Here is a 17,936-nt window from a genome sequence, read left to right on the forward strand (position 1 = left end):
GTGAGTGATTATGGGGACAGTTTCGAGAGATAATTGGGAGCATGAAAGAGCATGAGACAAAGGTTAAAAAGTTTTTGAAAAAAAACCTCAAGTAACATGTTGATTAATTAAGGAATGAAATGAATCTATCAGTTAACCCAAAACTCTTCTGATTTACTATATATTAGAGGGAGATAGGTAACAACAATAATGCATGCATGAATAAGATTTGGGAGGCCGGCGAAGGGTTTTTTGATGTTTTCTTAATTTTTTTTAAGGTGATTTACATTTCTTTTCTGTTGTCGTTTCAATCGTACTTTGAAGATTATAATGGCTTTTGTCTTCTATCCGTCATGGGGTCACCCACCCCACCCGCCTTTATATCGCATCAATTGACTCCCAAGTAGGTGGGATTGGGAGGATTTTCTTTTTCTGCTTTCCATCAATGCAAGTAGGACAACAGCAGTTAAGAAAGTCAAAACACGAAAACAACCTTGAAAAATGAGGATTGTCATGAGATTTTGCCTTCTAGTATTGCACAAAAATATAAAAAACAAAGCCCATGGCTATCTCTCACACAATCGTCAAGGAAAATAAACACCTCCCGAGTGGGCCCCATGAAAAAGAAAACGAAAAAAAGGCATTTACACCTACTCCTCCTCGACCTCCGCCAGGTGGGCGTTTCTCTTGGCAAGGATACGTTCTTGTCGTCGTTCCCGGGCAGCCTTGACCTTGGCACGTTTGGCATCCATCTCCTCCTTGATAGTACGCTCACGTTGCTTCTCAGCCTTGGCTTTGTGAATCTGATTTGGTAAGGTAAGGTTAGTTTAGAACTCAGCGTCAATCATAGTGGGCCGAACAACTAATTCAACAAATTATCGTAGTCCTGTCCTCAAATCCGGGGAGAGGAGCGAGGGAGGGGGAGGATGGGTATTTGATGAGGAAATTTGTGTATTGTGGATGGGAAATGCCTACATGCTCAACCAACGCACGCTTGTGCTTGAAGGTGTTACCCTTAGTCAAGTGGTACAGCTCGTGGTAAAGGTGCTTGTCAATTTTCCCAGAGGCACGATACTTGGCGAGAAGACGGCGAAGAATTCGGAGACGACGCATCCACAGGACCTGGCTGTAAAGTTGAAAAGAAAACGAGTCAGAGATCTGAGCAATTCCAAGCAATCCTCCTATTTATATTCGAAATATTCACGCAATTCACATATCAAGTCCATTTGGCCGTCACAAGCCTCTCGAAATACAGAGCTTCATTCCAATACCACCGCCCATGAAAGGGGTAACGTACCTTGGCATTCTGGCGTCTTTGGTACCCTTTCTCTTACCGAAACCCCGGTGTCGTCCGATTTTTCTAGCTTCTGCGAGCTCCCGGGCTCTGGAACGCGAGTGCATGGTGACGGGCTTGTGGATGATAAGGCCATCGCTCAACAGCTTGCGGATGGTCTGGCGCGAGTTGGCGGTGGAGATTTCGTTGACTTCATTGGGGTCAAGCCAAATCTTGCGTTGGCCGCAGCCAACCACCGAGGCCGCCAGGCGTTTCTGGGTGCGAAGGTTGACCCTGTTATTTCCAAAGCGGCGTTTCTGTCAGCCAGGAATTCTCTTCACAAGTACTCATTGTGTATGTATATATTTGTGTATGCGCGCGTTCCGGGAGGGGGGAAGCGAAGACAACTAGGAAGATTCTCGTGGCTATCCGGCACAAGCAGGCTCCACAAGACGGGCGCAAAAGAGGACCTGGAAAACGAGAGGGATAACAGGGCTACCACTGGCGATGCAGGGAGAACTTACATCTTGATGCCGCGTACTGTAGATGGTCGGTCGTTGAATGGATGGATGGTCGAATTCCCACAATCAACCTTGGAATATTGACAAGGTCAGGTTTGGGGTTCGTGGAAGAAGGAGATTAGTAAGCATCTGGGAGGGCTAAGCGAGAACAAACCCGCAAACTTAGGGCTTGACTGCGCTTGACCCGATTTGGACAGCGCTGTTATACCTGAGTAAGCTAGCAACGCAACCTTGAGAAAATGCGCGGGATGGGATGGATACAACAATTGAAAATACCCCGTCTACGTGGTGGAAGAAAGGCCCGTGCAATCCATTGTATTACATCTTGGCTCTAGGTGTGAGTTGGATTTCTCCTTGGTGGAGGGTTATATTTGACATACAAAAAGCTCCGCCCAACTGGAAATTCTATCACGTGATGAGAATTCGAGATCCAATGAACATCAATCAGATTTTGATTTCTATATACAAGCATACATGAGAAGATCCCGTATCAGCGAAGAATAAAAAATAGTCTACATGATTCAAACCAACATTGCCACAAGATTGGCACTAGTCGTCACCTATCGGCTCGTCTAGGTCGATTTTCCCCACGCTCCAAACCTCCCTTTCGTCTTCAAGTTCGTCGCTTGACAGACCGAGCCCCCCTTGTCCACCTTCGGCTTCTCGTCTTTCTCGTGCTTGATTGGCTAGCCGTAGGGCAACGCGCTTGAAGTAATCTTGCATGCTCCGTTTCGTGGCAGTAGGTAACTCCGCCCCTGGACCATTAATGTACTTTTCAAAGACTGTGGCTTCGGAATCCACCACTGAAAACAGCGACAGAAACGCTGCCTCTGCTGCTAGTTTGACTGGGATGACAACATCGCGCACACTGGCAAAGACGGGCGGTACGAGAATTGGAAGGTGAGGACGGACAAGTTCGGGATGCAGACGGCTGATGGTTCGAACTACAACCAATGCTAGCCGTCGAGTATCTGTGGGCCCACCAGGCTTGATTGCTGGGGAGAGAGCTTCAATCAATGGCTTGTCTATCTCGAAGTTGCGGGTTATGTCTTCTGACAACAGGTATTTGCCTGCTGCAAGCACGCTGTTGTCCGATATAAATGGCTACCTAATATTAGCTTCCAGATCTCTGATAAGGGGAGGTTGGAGTTATATTTCTTACATCTTTGTTCGAAATGCCATTGCATATAATGGACGGCGTCTCGGAGGGAAATTTTGCCGCGAGAAATTCTGCAGATTCTAACAAGACTGCATTAAGGCCGAGAATCGAGGAATGGGTCAAGAGAGGAGTGAGAACTCGGTTCCTATAAATAGATAGTCAACTTCAAAAGGCTCAGGGATTTAATTCGATATTTCTTCAGTGGGTAAATATACTTTATCAGCGGAGCGGCGGCAGTGTCCGGAAGAGTTTTGACAAGGCCACCAAGGAGTCGAGCATTTGTAATATCCATCGCATCTACTGTACGTTAGTATTTAAAATACGGTTGGAACCCGGAAGCAGATTGACATACCATCACGCCCAGAACCCTCATCATCAATAAGGTTGAGGATGGCTTGTCTAGATGTATCGCTCATATTTTTACCAACTTTGCTTACAACTTCGTAGAGTGCTTGAAGCATGGCATTCCTGACACCTGTATCGGAGGTTTTGGATCCGGTGACGAGTTCTGGCGGACGATGTTAACGACTTTGTCACTTGTAATTAGTGAATACATTACTTACCTGCTACGAGAGGATCAATTCTTGGTGTTAATGTGATCAATATGCCTAAGCCCTTAGCCGATCTCTTTCGTAATACATCACTTGAAGTGTCTGCCAGCCCTCTGGCAAATGTTCTTTGTAGTTGCGGCAGGAAAGGTTTCACGAATAGGGGTATCTTTTCCAAAAGCCTATTAAGAGCCAAGAAAACGGCACCTAGAAATATATAGTTAGCATAGGGACCACTAGCTCATCGAGTTTTTGTCCCGATAACCTACATTTGATGTCTACAGATCGTTCCGAGACAACTCTGATCAATGGGCCGGTGATTTGGGTGACATAGGGTCGTAATGCCTCCGGGATTGTCCGATCGATGATATCAGCAATTGCAAGAGCAGATTGTACACGTTGATCAACGGTTCCATTGAGGAGCCCTTGAAGGAATATCGGGAATATCGATGCAATTCCTTTTGGCAGGGAAAATCCTGGAAGGTTTAAACCTGGGACACCAACTTGCCGTAGGACTTGACGTGTTGGAATGACCAAAACTTCCATTTCCTCCTTTCGCATGTGTGTGGTAAGCTGTGTTAGAGCGTCCCACGCCGCCTTAACAACACCTGCATCGCGGTCATCAAACGAGATAAGCAATACGCGAATTAAATCAGGGTGATAACGAGAAATGTCAAGGTCTGTACGAGAGAAGAATCTCCCTAGGCGAATAGCTGCGTTTTCCCGTTTCCGATGGTCTTCATGTTTCATCAAAGCCAGCATTACACTCATGGAAGCATTCAATCCGTCGAATTCATCCACAGATTCTAAGATGGTATCAAATGCGTCTCCGATTTCCTCTCTGGGTTCACCGTCCTCGCAGGTGACGATTGTATCCATAAATGCGTTTAATATAGTGGGCAACCTGCGAGTCATCGAAGAACTGGCAACTTGGGCCAATGATGCTAAGGCCTTTGCATTGAATCCAGAAATAGGTGAAGTTAACAATGTTGGAATAAGGTTGGGGAGGATTATATTGGCTCTCGTCGTTTCCGTGAGCAGAGTCAAAAGGGCGGATAACGCTTGCTGTGCATCGGCCTCGCTTCTCAGAAGATGGAGTAAGTCCGGAAGAACCTGATCTACAACTCGTTTGTCCAATACTTGCTGCAGGGAATCAAAGGCCTCGGCTGCAGCTTCTCGAACCGTTTCGTCATGATCCACTAAAGCAGTTCGCACAATAGATATAAGAACCTTCTCATAATCTTGGAGCGATTCAACTGAAGCAGAGATGACAAGTTCTCGCAAGGCAATACAAATACCCTGCCTCGAATCCGCATCTGTAGACGCAATGAGACCGGCCTCCAGCGATGGAAGCAAGGATGACAAGACCCCATCTCCTGCTTTCTTGATGAGTTCGCCAAGGGCATTTCCGGCGATCACCTTCTGTTCCATGTTTGGGCTCGCAAGACGACGAATGATGAGATGCGATAAGGTGGGTATTAGCTCCTTCAATGTTCGTGGGGTGGCTACAAGGGCTTTCCAAACAGCAATTGCTGCACTTCTAACCAAACCAGAAGTATCGCAGCGACAAATATAGAGCGAAGAGAGAACTTTGTTCCGTTTTTCTTCTCCCAACACTTCAAGAAGAGATTGGCCTGCTTGGGCAGCGGTGTCTTCTTCATCCTCTTCTCCTTTATTTTGAATACCAGTGAGATTGAAAATTAGGTCTCCAACCAACTCGACGGAACTGAGTCTAATGCGGTAGTTATCATCTGCTAAACCTCGCTCAAGCTCCGGTAGTAAAAGGTCAATGGACTTGGTTGCGAAGTTTTTCACGAGTAATCGTCCAGCACGAAGTGAAGTCTCGCGAATAGCCTCTATATCATCTGCCAAACCGGCCAAGATAGGAGGAATAATTTTGCTGAGATATGACGAGAAGCTGTTTCCAAAGCAGGCAGGAAGGAAGACAAAAAGAGACATAAATCCTTCTCTGACTGATGCTTTCGCGCTGGCTACGTTTTGCAGGATTGTCGGCAAAATTTCTTCGAGGCGAGAAGTACCCAATCCCGCAAGTACTTCGGAGAGCGCTTGAGCAGACCCCAGTCGATCGCCTGCCCCGGTATCGGATTTAAGGGTGTTCATAAGGCTTGGGATTAGGTCTGGGAGTGCATCTTCACCAAGTTTTTCGATGAGGGACCCGAGCGCCTTGGAGGCGGTCGCACGAGTTGTAGGAACAGGATCAATTATGGCAAGCTTCAATCCCGCGACCAATATCGGCAAGTGACTAATAAGGTCTTTGCGTTCCGTGAGATGGGCCAAGCTACCGATGATTTGGGCGGCTTTCTTTTTGGTTGCCGATCGGCTCCCAAGACCGCGTTCCAGGATTCGAACAACCAAAGCAAGGGATGGCGCATCTAAATAATGAATAAATGACACCTTTATCAATGCATCCAAGGCTTCGTCGGTGTATATCGTAGGGTCGCTGAGGGCCTTCAGAAGAACACCAACTAGACTCTTCACCTCAGGGTTACTTATCACCTCTCCGAACCGCTGGAGACTGCGGTTGGCAGAGTTACGCACTTCTTTATGGCTATCATTCAGGACAACCGTAAGGGGAGGGATGATGTCCGGGAGACTAGCAGCAAGTTGTTGAGGGTCAAGGTATGCCATAGCGCCTAGAAGGTCGCATGCTCCCTTCTTGCTACGCCATTGCTGATCGTCAAGTCCTTCGAGAAGGGTTGGAAGAATTTGCTTTACACCGTAGGAACTCAAACTTGAAAAGCATGTTTTCGCAGCATCTAGGCAGGCGTTGCGCACGTCGGAACTGGGATCGCCAAAACTGCTCAGCAGCTGAGGCACAATTTGTATGACGTATGGCTCAAAGATCCGGCCTAGAATCAAGGAGAATAATTCGAAAGCCATAATAGCACCTTGTCTTTGATTGGGATCATTCCTGTTCTCTAACGCATCGGTGAGATGTGCCATAATGCGGTATTCTCGGAATGCGGATACCCCCTTCCCACTAACAATGCCGCCTAACCCATATGCTGCACCACGTCTTGCTGCGTATTGTTTCGAGTGAAAGAGTTGGTCAAGAATTTCTTTAATGTAGGTTGCCGCATCAGCGCTTGAAAGCCTGATAACGGGAGGAAGGCACTCGGCTACCGCGAATTGAACTGTCTCAGATGGCGTGGACAAAGCAGCCAGGAGCTTTCGGATAACTGTGTCCACCCGCTTGTCTCCGGACTTCAGATGACGAGCAAGGGAACCGTATAGAACTATCACTGCCTCATTGAGCCAATCGGATTCCTCGCTGGCTTTATCTGATGTTTCCAAAGTATTTTCGAACAGCTGCATCAGTTGCTCCACCTTTTCGCGTCCTTTCAGAGTTATAACTGTGCTCCCACTTTCGGCCATTTGGCGTCGAACCAAATCGTTTTTGTCAATTAAAGGACCCTCGTCAATCAAGAATTGAAGCAGCCTGACAATTTGGTCTCCTTGGAAACCCTTTGCCATAGCCCCAAATGCCAATGCAATTCCACTACGACGTTCCCATTTATCTTTGTTGTCAACCTTCTTGGGCATGCCGTAAGCGTCCTTTTCAGGAGTTTTGGGCATAACTTCCTCTCTGTATTTCAATTTCAGTATTTGCAAATTATCAGCAAACACTGCTGCACTAACTTCACAAGCGTGGGCCAGGGCTCGAGACGCTGCTCCTCGGAGTTGCGAGTCCGTACTCTCGAGATATTTTATGAGGAGACTAGCAGACTTTTCATCAATACCGAGAGCATTTTGTTCCCAGATAGCTTCAGCTGTTTCACGATTCTCCGCTACATGTTCGTGACACGCTAGCCAGATGTACTCGGAAAAGTCAAGGTCTGTAAGATCCATCTCCGACAAAATTACCTGGAGCACACAGCTCCGAACCGGTATTTCAGGGACAATAGAGGCTTGAAGAATAACTTCAAGTTCATCTTTTTCAATGTTATGTGCTATACACCTGCAAAGGTCAAATAAAGTGTCTCGAATGATCTTATGGTGCTGAGTATATCTCTGCATGGAGGATATCAAAGTTTGAAGGGCGGTAACACGCGGGAGCCTGTTGTCGAAAACTATAAAATTTGTTAAATCAACCAACATTAAACTCGAAAGATTTGTGACACTTACATGAACTCATATGAAGAGACAGAAACTCGAGAGCTAGTAGAACTTGTTCTCCTTTGCTGTCTTTAGATTCTTGAATGCCATCCTTCTCAAGTATAACAAAAATCAAAGGCAGGATATATGAGAGGGTAGCAAAGTCGAAAGGTCGCTGCTCCGAGCCTAAGCGAAGACGGTAAAGAATTCTTGCAACAAGCTCTATAGAAATTGATCAGCCAAACCATTTTTCAACACGAGCTTTAGTTAATTGTGTCTTTTACAAAAACATACCACCAAGAGGTTCATCTTCCAATTGTGGGTTTAGGTACGTTTTCCCCAGAGCTCGGAGCGTAGCAATACCAACAAATGGCCGCACCAGTCCAAGTCTGGTAGATATTCGATCTGAACAGGAGACATATGCTGATGAAACTGCATCACCGACCAGGGCACCGGCTCCAGCCCTCGCAAGGTCGGTAAGACATTTGACCACGGGATTTATCCACGCTTCAACATCCGTTGGCGGTCCCTGCGCAAGGCTTTCTACAATCCCAGCCCCCCTTTTGATTATTTCTTTCTCCGATTGAACACTTTCCCGAATTAGAGCTTCCTTAGCCAATTGGGCATTGACTTTGGCTTGTTCATCAGCAGTCAATTTCTTCTGCGGTTGGCCGCGTTTTTGAGCAACTTGGGCGCGAAGTTCCTCCTCCCATTTCAGGGTGTCGGAATCCTTGCCCTTGCTAATCACCGGCGTGGATTTGGTGCTGAGAACTTCTATAAAAGTTGTTCCTTCGGGAGTTCGGGCAATGGCAATGTCGGTTGGCTCGAATTTTAGCACACGTTTTGGGTCTAAATCTTCATGGAGTTGTTTTATCAGGCGCGGAATCATGATGTCGGGTGCAACGAATGCAAGATCAGCTGCCGCTTCCCACGCTGCAGCTCTCCCCTTGCTGATCTGGCTCCGTGTTGGGTCCTATCAAAAATATATGTTAAAATACGGTATCACACCTAGTGAAATGGTATAACTCTGAGAAGACTCACATCAATAGCCCTCAGGATTTGTGCCATACATTCCTCATATCTTTCACGGACCAGTTCCCCTGGGTCTATGCCAGTTTTCAAAACCACATCGATCCATTGTGTTCCTGGGATCAACTGCGGGCGGCAGAGAACCAGCAATTCAACCAGTTGAGCTTTAAGAATCTCGTTGGAGATGATGTGATTATGTGCTCGTTCGGGGGGCGAAATGTTGATAGCTTTGATTACACGGTAGAGTCTTTCGTTTCCAGTCCCAGCACTCACCGAAGCGGAGTCTTTATTTGCAGTGTCTAGAGCATGAAGCCACTCCCATATTCCAGCGATCGCTGTCATCCCAACTTGGGCTGGATTTGCACAATAGCTCTGTTTTAGGGCATTCACTGCATGTTCTCTAACCTTTGGCAGCGTACCAAATGAACATATCACATACATGAATGCTTGTGCCCAATATTCTTGTGCCAAAAGATCTCCTGTCTGAAACACCGCCGATCTGGAGACCGTAGATAACGCACGTGTTTTCCATAGGAAATCTTCAGTAGAGTTCAACTTCGTGTAGACTTTCGGGTTGAGGAGGAATGACGGTTTCGGTGATATGGATAATGTCTGTTGCATAACTTTATCATAGGCCAATAAATTGGCTCCATTCTTGTCTTTCTGTTCTTTGAGTCTGTTTGATAAAGCAACAAAGACGAAAGCTATTGTAATTGCCCCATTCTGAACCGAAGGAAATAGGTTAGCAACGATGTCATCAAAAGACTCTTGAAACTTGGCAACCACTGGATGAAGGAAATCCGTTGTAAAATTAGAATGAAGCAAGTCATCATCTTTTGTATTCCACAAAAGCTCCCCGACGTTCACCAGCCACAGTTTGCGGAAGGCGACTCGTTTTTCACTGCAGCCTTTAGTTGCAGCATCTAATATTTCCTTTCCAATAGGTGCTGCAGTGTTAATGAGGAAGGAAAGATGATAGCAGAATGACTTGAGCTCAATATCCAACGCTACTTCACTAGCTTCACGGGATAAAACGGCTGCGAGACCTCCCAGTATAGATTGTGACACATCAGTGGAGCACGGAATAGAGGAGAGCACTTGGGCTTGAAGACCTCGCTGTTCAGCGTTTGTAATTTTCTGGGTTTTCAGGGGCGCGAAAACTTCTTCTGCAACCTTGAGAAGCCACTGTTCGGACTTGCATCTAAGAACAAGACTTTCAAAAGCTTTGACAGCACCATTTCTGATGGATGCATTTGCAGATTTGATATTTGCTAGGAGCGGTTTGCAGAAATGAGTGTAGAAAATCTCTGAAATATCGACTTCAATAGGTATCGAGGCAGCCAGTGAGGGTATCAGTCCACTGAAGACAATTTCAGGAGCTCTAAGAATGGCCTTTTCAAGGAATGGCCAGACAGTAGTGTGAAGATCTTCAGCAGTCGCGAACGAAATAAAGAAGTCGTGCAATCCTCCTACGATATGGGAAGGGAGGACTGTGCGGGACCCAATAATTTCTTTCGCATAGAATTGCAGGATACCAGCCTTCACATCGTCCAGAACCGGCTTTCTGTTAGGAATCCGAGCGCTGACCCCAGCTACAATTCCGAGAAAAGGAGAATTTCTTGAACCAGAGGCGCCATCGCTTGTTAACATCGAAATTGTCCGCCGTAAAATCTCCTCGCCGGTTGCCTCAGAAGAGAGAACAGCTCGCAACGCCCGCCTGGTCACAATAATGGCCGAGTGCTTTATGGTCCTTTTCGTTTTAGCCCGCAGGCAAATCTCCACAACCTTGGCGTCTGAAGATAAGAGATTTAATACGGACTGTGTGGAGTCAGGCAGCCCACTCAGCTGTTGTAACAGCAGCGAACACCATTCTGCCAAAACAAACGCATTCGCAGCAGCTATCCCCGGTTTAGAGCACTCCTTGTTTAATTCTTGTATGAAATATTGGCGGTCCTGGTTTGCGGCAGGAATTCGAAAGAGGGCGCTCAGGCATTTCTGGGCTGCTTGACGAGATGCGCGGTCAACGTAAAACGGATACGTCCTGAACAAAAGCTGGGCAACCGGCCGATATATGTCCTGTGCGATTTGGGATCCTTCGAGCAGTTAGTTTACATGTCGCAGCACTACGTGGCAGATAGGACGCTGTTATTTACCAGACAGTTTTTCATGGAGCTCACGCAGTCCGTGGCGTCGGCAAGCAGTTGAACCCGAGAGCACAACCGACTCCAGACTGTCGAGAAAGCCCTCGCTCACTTTGTTCCACTCGATTGCGTCCATATCGCATGGCTTTTGCGCATGTCGGAACTTCGGAATTTGAATCTGGAGATTATTTATTGCTCCCGAACTACGATTCTCCGTGGTCGTCGGTATTGGAGAAATACGATAAAGTTGTTAACCATTAAATAATTAACTTGGGATTTTTGTTTGTGGGGGGAATTGTTGTGGCAGCTAAATAAATAGTCAGCAACGCTGGTTTGAGGCCTTAGAGATATTTAAAATAAAATCAAATTTCACCAGCAAACATCACCTTCACAACGACAACAAAACAACAATAGGGTGAAGATCAGGAACAACGACAATACGTGGTTCTCACCATGAGGTTTGGATTTGGCGCTTTGAATTGCTATATCTTTGACAGGTTTCCTTACTATAACCAAATACACCACTATTTACCCATATGGATCTTTGAGCTCTGACATCATCTTTAATTGAAAAAGGAGAATTTCCACAACATGGCCCCGAACAGGAAGAAGAAGAAACCCGCTTCGAACCCATCCAGAGGATTCACAACAGTCTCTGTCCCGTCAAAGACAAAGGCGACTGGATCTACAACATCACTGTCCTCGACTGCGCCAGTGGGACACCAGGAAGCGTCAGAAACCCCGACTGAACCACCATCACAAGCTTCCATTGGGTCACAGCCTCAGCCTTCGCTTCAGGAATTGTCTCCAGATGAGCTCCAAAAACATCTTGAGGATGCTGAACTGCAATTTCTAGTTGAAAAATATGGCGTCAAGTCCAAGAATGATGCTTCTCGCCAAGTTCTTAAGCTGGAGACTGAGAAGCGTATCCTGCGACCCCAAGCATCAATTCTAAATGTGACTGACTGGTTGTCCCCTTACATTTTGAATAAAATTAATGAGATGGAGAAAATGGAGGTAAAGAAGTCCGTCGAGCAAGCTTCCAGACCCGAAATAGAGGAGGGCCAGATTCTATCTTCGGGGGAGGACCTCTGTATAAAACTTTGGACCCTTCGACACACTCTTCTAGGTTTGAATTTTGCGCCGGAGGATGTTGAAAAAACCCTGAAAAACAGCCTACAATTTTGTTTCAACGATCCAGCAGTTAGTAAGGATCTTGTATGGGGCTTAGATCAATCTATAGAATGGCTTGCCAGGCATTGCGACGAGAAGAACCTACCCCAATATGACAAGCCTAAGTCCAACCACTTAAATATCAAAAGGGAAGCTTCCTCATTTGAGAAGGGTGAGAAACATGGTTTGCTGTATTTCCAAAGCGTATGCTGACAGATTGATAGGTAAACTGGGTTCAAATCCCTCAAGCACGGGTTATAACACCCCTAGCGATACTCGTTCAAGTCCAAGGAAAATGGAAGGCAAAACACTCCTGAATCAGTCAAGCTACAACTCTGAAGAGTCTGATACCAACCCAGACTCTCTAGTTCCTAAATATATTGATCTCCATACACAGCTCTACATGCAACAGCCAGATTTGTTTAATCAGACGAGGAAGGGAAAAACAAAAGTAATTTCGTCATCCACTTCAGGGGATGACACAACGCAGCACCTTACAGCCGAGTTGAAAAGAAACCTAGCAAAAATCGAAAACGACATTCTATTCGATCACGGCCGGGCTGAAGAGCTATGGGGGGAAAAGCTAACTGAGCTAAGGGAAGATACTGCGAAACACCTACGGAACGCAGGTGAAGAGCGTCCACTAGTGACGCCTCCTACCAAGCCACAGGAATCTAAAGTTCTAGACGTTTCTGATACGTTGATAGAGCCAATACTCTCTGATTCGAACGATAACGACGATATTTTTGGAAACTTATTTAGCACTGATGCAGACGGGCCTTCTGCAGTGGTTTCGAATTCTAATTGGAATGGCAATTCATCAATTAGAAGCAGAGATTTTGGCAAACCAGCAGGAATGAATCCGCGACGGATTCTCGAAGAAGCTTGCCGGGCAAGGTTTGGAAATTCCCTTTTCTGCATTTTTTGTTCACGACTAACTTCTGTCTAAAAAGGGACTCTGGATGGAACATAGTGTATAGAGATGTTTCCTCAACACCCTTTTCTCATCGCAAGGAAGTTGAAATTAGATGGTCAAAAGCACAAGACCCGCCACCTCCAGTGCGCTTGGACGACATATCGTACAGAGGTAGCTCACATTCAGTATGTGCGTCAATGGTGTCGATTTCAACTCCTACCGCCCTGCAGGCTGAGTCCTACATTTCGACGGTGGCTCTTTTCATCATATTTTCCCATTCTCAGAAAGAGGGAAAGGTTTACATGAGACTGCCTGCTGTATGGCGAGATCTGTGGGATGAATTCGTTACAGTTAAGAAGAATCAGGAAGATCAAGCCGACAAGGATGTTCTGAGATCTCTTCAAAAAGTAGTCCAAGAAAAAATGGAAACATTTGAGGATGATATTGTGCTTTTGGATAATTTCCGAAAACGGAACGGTGAAATCAACCCCCCCCTCCTGCAAGGGGCCAGTCAGTCAAATCAAGCTACGAAGCCTGCAGAACAGTTCCGAAAGCTCTGGACGGACAGATCCTCAACCTTCTCTTTCGCAGTTATGGAGTCTTCAAGAAAAAAACTACCTATATGGAAATTCAAAGACCAGATCTTAGAAACCCTTTCTACCAACCAAGCCATAATTATCTGCAGTGAAACGGGGAGCGGGAAGAGTACCCAAATTCCTTCGTTCATTCTGGAGAATGAGCTGTTGTCAGGCCGAAATTGCAAAATTTACGTTACAGAGCCGCGACGCATTTCAGCCATATCATTAGCCAAACGAGTGAGCGAGGAACTTGGAGAGGATAACAAAGCAGTAGGAACCAGTCGCTCCCTCGTTGGATATGCCATTAGATTAGAAAGTAAAATTTCAAGCTCAACACGACTAACATTTGCGTACGTATTTCATCCCCTTCACTTAATTATATAGTCCTCACTGACTTGTATTCCAGGACAACAGGGGTAGTTGTAAGGATGTTGAAGCGACCTAACGATTTCCAGGATATTACCCATCTAGTATTAGACGAGGTGCATGAACGTACAATCGACAGTGATTTTCTTTTAATTATCCTTCGCAGGTTGATGCAAGACAGGCCAGATCTGAAGCTTGTGTTGATGTCGGCCACCGTTGACGCGGAACGATTTTCCAAATATTTCCATGGTGCCCCTGTCTTGAATATCCCTGGTCGGATGTTTCCTGTGGAGGTTAAGTACCTTGAGGACGCAATTGAAGCTACAGAGTACCATCCAATCGACGATCAGCTTTCTTCAGCCGCATATGACAGCGATGACCCATTAGACGGGAATGCCGAAAATCCTATGGTAGATTTTGCATCCTCTCTGGCAGGTTACAGCAAACAAACCCGAGACACTGTACTCGGATTTAACGAATACCGACTAGACTATAAACTGATAGTAAACCTCCTTTTGGCGATTGCAACCAAGAAAGAATTTGAGCGGTATAGCAAGGCCATCCTCGTATTCATGCCGGGGATGGCAGAAATAAGGCGGCTCAATGACGAAATCTCATCTGAACCGCTGTTCAACAACCATAAGTGGATTATTCACGCTCTACACTCTTCCATGGCTAGCGAGGATCAAGAAAGCGCTTTTCTCATCCCTCCAAAGGGCGTAAGAAAGATCGTAATTGCCACTAATATCGCTGAAACAGGTGAGGCTTAGATCTTTGTCGTCTCTCCCTCCCTCAACTAACATTTATTAGGCATTACAATTCCAGATATTACAGCAGTCATTGATACAGGCAAAGACAAGGTTATGCGGTGGGTCACAATTTCATTACCAGCTAGCTAATTATTATGAGGTGCTAATAGAAACAGATTCAACGAGAAGAGTCAGCTATCCAAATTAGTAGAATCTTTCATATCGCGGGCTAATGCCAAACAACGTCGAGGCCGCGCCGGTCGAGTACAGAGTGGACTTTGCTTTCATTTATTCACGAAGTATCGCCATGATCTATTGGTTTGTTTAAACCCCCAAGCTTCTTCCTATAAATCATGCCCATGTACTAACGATCAGTAATAGCTTGCCGAACAGCAAACACCAGAAATGCTCCGGCTTTCGTTACAAGAACTCGTCCTCTGGGTGAAAATATGTAATCTAGGAGACGTCGAACAAACACTTTCAGAAGCCATCGACCCGCCATCGTCCAAGAACATACGCCGTGCCATTGAGGCACTTAAAGAGGTCAAAGCATTGACGAGTAGTGAGAATTTGACTGCGCTTGGGAGACAACTTGCGAAGTTACCTTTAGATGTCCTTCTCGGAAAACTTATTATCTATGGGGCTTTTTTTAAATGCTTAGATAGCGCAGTCAGCATCGCCGCGATCCTGTCATCGAAATCTCCATTCGTCAACACTGTCGGTTCTAACTCCCAAAGGGAACTTGCGAAGTTGTCATTTAAACGGGGTGCGCTTTTTCCGCCCATAGCATACATTCGTTTTAATGTTTGCACTAATTTCCGACATAGGAAACTCGGATCTTCTTACCATTTACAATGTGTATTTAGCATGGAAACGCCACAGAAGTACTCCAGGAATGAGCGAATACGCGTTTTGCAGGAAAAACTTCCTGAGCCCACAGACGTTGCTCAACATCGAAGACGTAAAATTGCAGCTCTTAGTATTGATTGTTGATGCTGGACTAATCATACTAGATTCTGCTGAACAGGAATCTCTGAAAAGGTCGGTCCGTGTCCAACGCTACATGCGTTCGCATGATGTTTGTTCTTCAGTCCAAAAGTTTCTAACGCTATTCTCACACAGAGCACGCTTTACTGACCGCCAACGCCAATTTTTTACCGTGCCCAAATGGGCAGATATCAACAGTGCGAATGACATAACCATAAATTCAGTGATTGCATGGAGCTTTTATCCCAAACTACTCAGTCGCGACGGGAAAGGCTGGAGGAATGTGGCCAATAATCAAACGGTGTCGCTCCACGTATCCTCAGTGAACCAACGGCTCGATGCCCCCTTGAAATGGCTTTCCTTTTATCACATCATGCAATCTCGCAGTCGATGTTTACATGCTCGTGAAACGAGCCCGGTGGAGGACTTTGCAATTTCATTGCTGTGTGGAGATGTCGAGTTCAAGGTATTTACCTATTAACACTTTTCATCTAGTTGTGAATTTACTTCCTGGATTACCATACCAAGAGCACACTCGATGTAAATCCAACTGCTCGTGAACTCTGCTAACACAAAACGAACAAGCTATTCGCCGGCATCATCGCCTTGGACGGCGCCCGCATCAGGTTCTCCGTCAAGGATTGGAAATCAATGCTAGCTATAAAGGCACTCAGCACTCGAATACGAAATATTCTATCCACCAATATTCGTAACCCGCAAAAGGAATTGACACCCAACGAACAGGGTTGGATTGATTTGTGGCAACAGGTATTTTCAGAAGCGTGGGAACGGGAGCTTGCGAAGTAGTTAGAGTCGTCCCAACCCTACCCTTTTGTAGCTTTTTTTCATTTTCATTTTCTTCCCTTCCGAAGCAGAGGGAGGCTAAGGATAGAATGCGGTTTAACGGAGTGTCAAGGATAGCTTGGGATTTCTTGACATCTTCACATTTTCAGTCAGTGTTTGAAGGTCATTTCGGATGATTTTCATGATTTTCTTTTCATTTCTTTTCGAGTAACTAGATCTCATGTAGTTGTTTGGCGTCGAGGCAACACATCCAGCCGCTTAAACTCTCCGGGTAGATTGGATAAAAGTGAATATAAAAATTGTACGCTACTACGCGTCTAACACAGGTTATTGCACAGGATCTCTAGAGTACGGGAGTAACTCGGGGCGTGTTAGACAAAGAGCTGATAATAAACGTGCATTCCCAGAAGCCTTCGGACATATGTAGACAGTCGCGTTCATGACGACATACCTAGCCCTCTTAACGTTTTTATTTGCGTTTCATGACAAATTGAGTATATTCGAGGGATGGGCGGATGGTGGACGTACGGCTGTTGAGACGTTCAAAATCTACGGTCTCTGCTATCCACAAATGGGTTTGCAGCAAATGGTCTGTTCCACGACCTGCTTTCCCCCATTAATTAGAATACCGCAGCATAAAAGGGTGGGTGTCCAACGGCAGGGCGGGTCAGAACTAACTTTCGAGCCGAATACTAGCTTTTTGCACGTCCCGTTTATGGCTAGTGGAAGAGGTTGAATTTTCTTAATACTAAATTCTATCCTATCTCTACAGGAGTGGCGGTACATAACTACGTCTTTCTCAGGTGACGTCGGGTAACATGGATAAATAAGGTGAAGACCGAGATACAACTAATCTGTCAAGGTCAAGGTAAAAGGCATGTGTGACAAGCATTTCAAACAAAACTGTTGAGAATGGGAACACAGTCACTGCCAGAGCAGAGCCAGAGAGGTTTCACGACCAACCTACACCGGTACACATATTTGGGATATATCCCGAAATAATCAAATGGGACGATAATGTGGAAAAGCGGAGATCAAAATAGGAAAAGAATGTAAACTGGATAACACTGAAGAGAGAGAGCATGTTGAAAATGCCTTCGTCTGAGGCACAAAATGGAGAGGTAAGGGAGAGGGGTGAAAGTAAGAAACATACTTTTATTGAAATAATATATCCTGTAAGGGTTTTAGAAAACATGGCATGCCAATAGCATGCTTCCTTTTCAGTGAATCGGCGTTAGTTAGCCAATTCGTTTTTCCATCCCCTATCCTGTCGTAGGGTGAGAGGCAGGTAAACTCAAGAGTAAATCTTAAGTTGAGAGAGTACTGTAAAAAGTATTGAAGATAGGATAGCATGTCTCTAATGTGGCTATATTATTTAAATAATAAATCAAACTGCACACGTGGAAATTCATATAACAGTTAAAAACTAGCATTTAAATTTCCAAAGGAGATTCGTGTCATAACAGTCGTCAAGAATAAATAGTAAGTTTTTCGAAAAAGTAGAGGAAAACACCAATTAGCAAGAGGCCACAGCAACCAAAAAAAGAAAAGGAAAAGGAAAAGGAAAGAAACAAATGGAAAAATAAAAAATAAAAAG

General features: G+C 45.5%; 2 protein-coding genes across 2 annotated transcripts; one reads left to right on the top strand and one right to left on the bottom strand.

Moving 5' to 3' along the window:
- Nucleotides 1-629: 629 nt before the first annotated feature.
- On the bottom strand, nt 630-10,902 carry PAAG_12568 (hypothetical protein; the record flags this gene model as incomplete). Its single annotated transcript, XM_015848045.1, has 15 exons — nt 630-782; nt 955-1,105; nt 1,277-1,546; nt 1,777-1,844; nt 1,928-1,972; nt 2,365-2,877; nt 2,936-3,077; nt 3,148-3,232; nt 3,285-3,440; nt 3,496-3,687; nt 3,750-7,571; nt 7,627-7,818; nt 7,891-8,569; nt 8,638-10,718; nt 10,779-10,902. 15 exons carry the CDS (start codon nt 10,900-10,902, stop codon nt 630-632), a joined length of 8,673 nt encoding a protein of 2,890 aa, XP_015702335.1.
- A 455-nt stretch (nt 10,903-11,357) lies between these two features.
- Nucleotides 11,358-16,342, top strand: PAAG_08499 (pre-mRNA-splicing factor ATP-dependent RNA helicase PRP16; the record flags this gene model as incomplete). Its single annotated transcript, XM_015846529.1, has 10 exons — nt 11,358-12,111; nt 12,164-12,836; nt 12,893-13,783; nt 13,840-14,558; nt 14,610-14,667; nt 14,725-14,866; nt 14,930-15,314; nt 15,376-15,589; nt 15,671-16,001; nt 16,121-16,342. 10 exons carry the CDS (start codon nt 11,358-11,360, stop codon nt 16,340-16,342), a joined length of 4,389 nt encoding a protein of 1,462 aa, XP_015701193.1.
- Nucleotides 16,343-17,936: the final 1,594 nt, after the last annotated feature.

This window comes from Paracoccidioides lutzii (assembly GCF_000150705.2).
Source record: "Paracoccidioides lutzii Pb01 unplaced genomic scaffold supercont2.36, whole genome shotgun sequence".
NCBI lineage: Eukaryota > Fungi > Ascomycota > Eurotiomycetes > Onygenales > Ajellomycetaceae > Paracoccidioides > Paracoccidioides lutzii.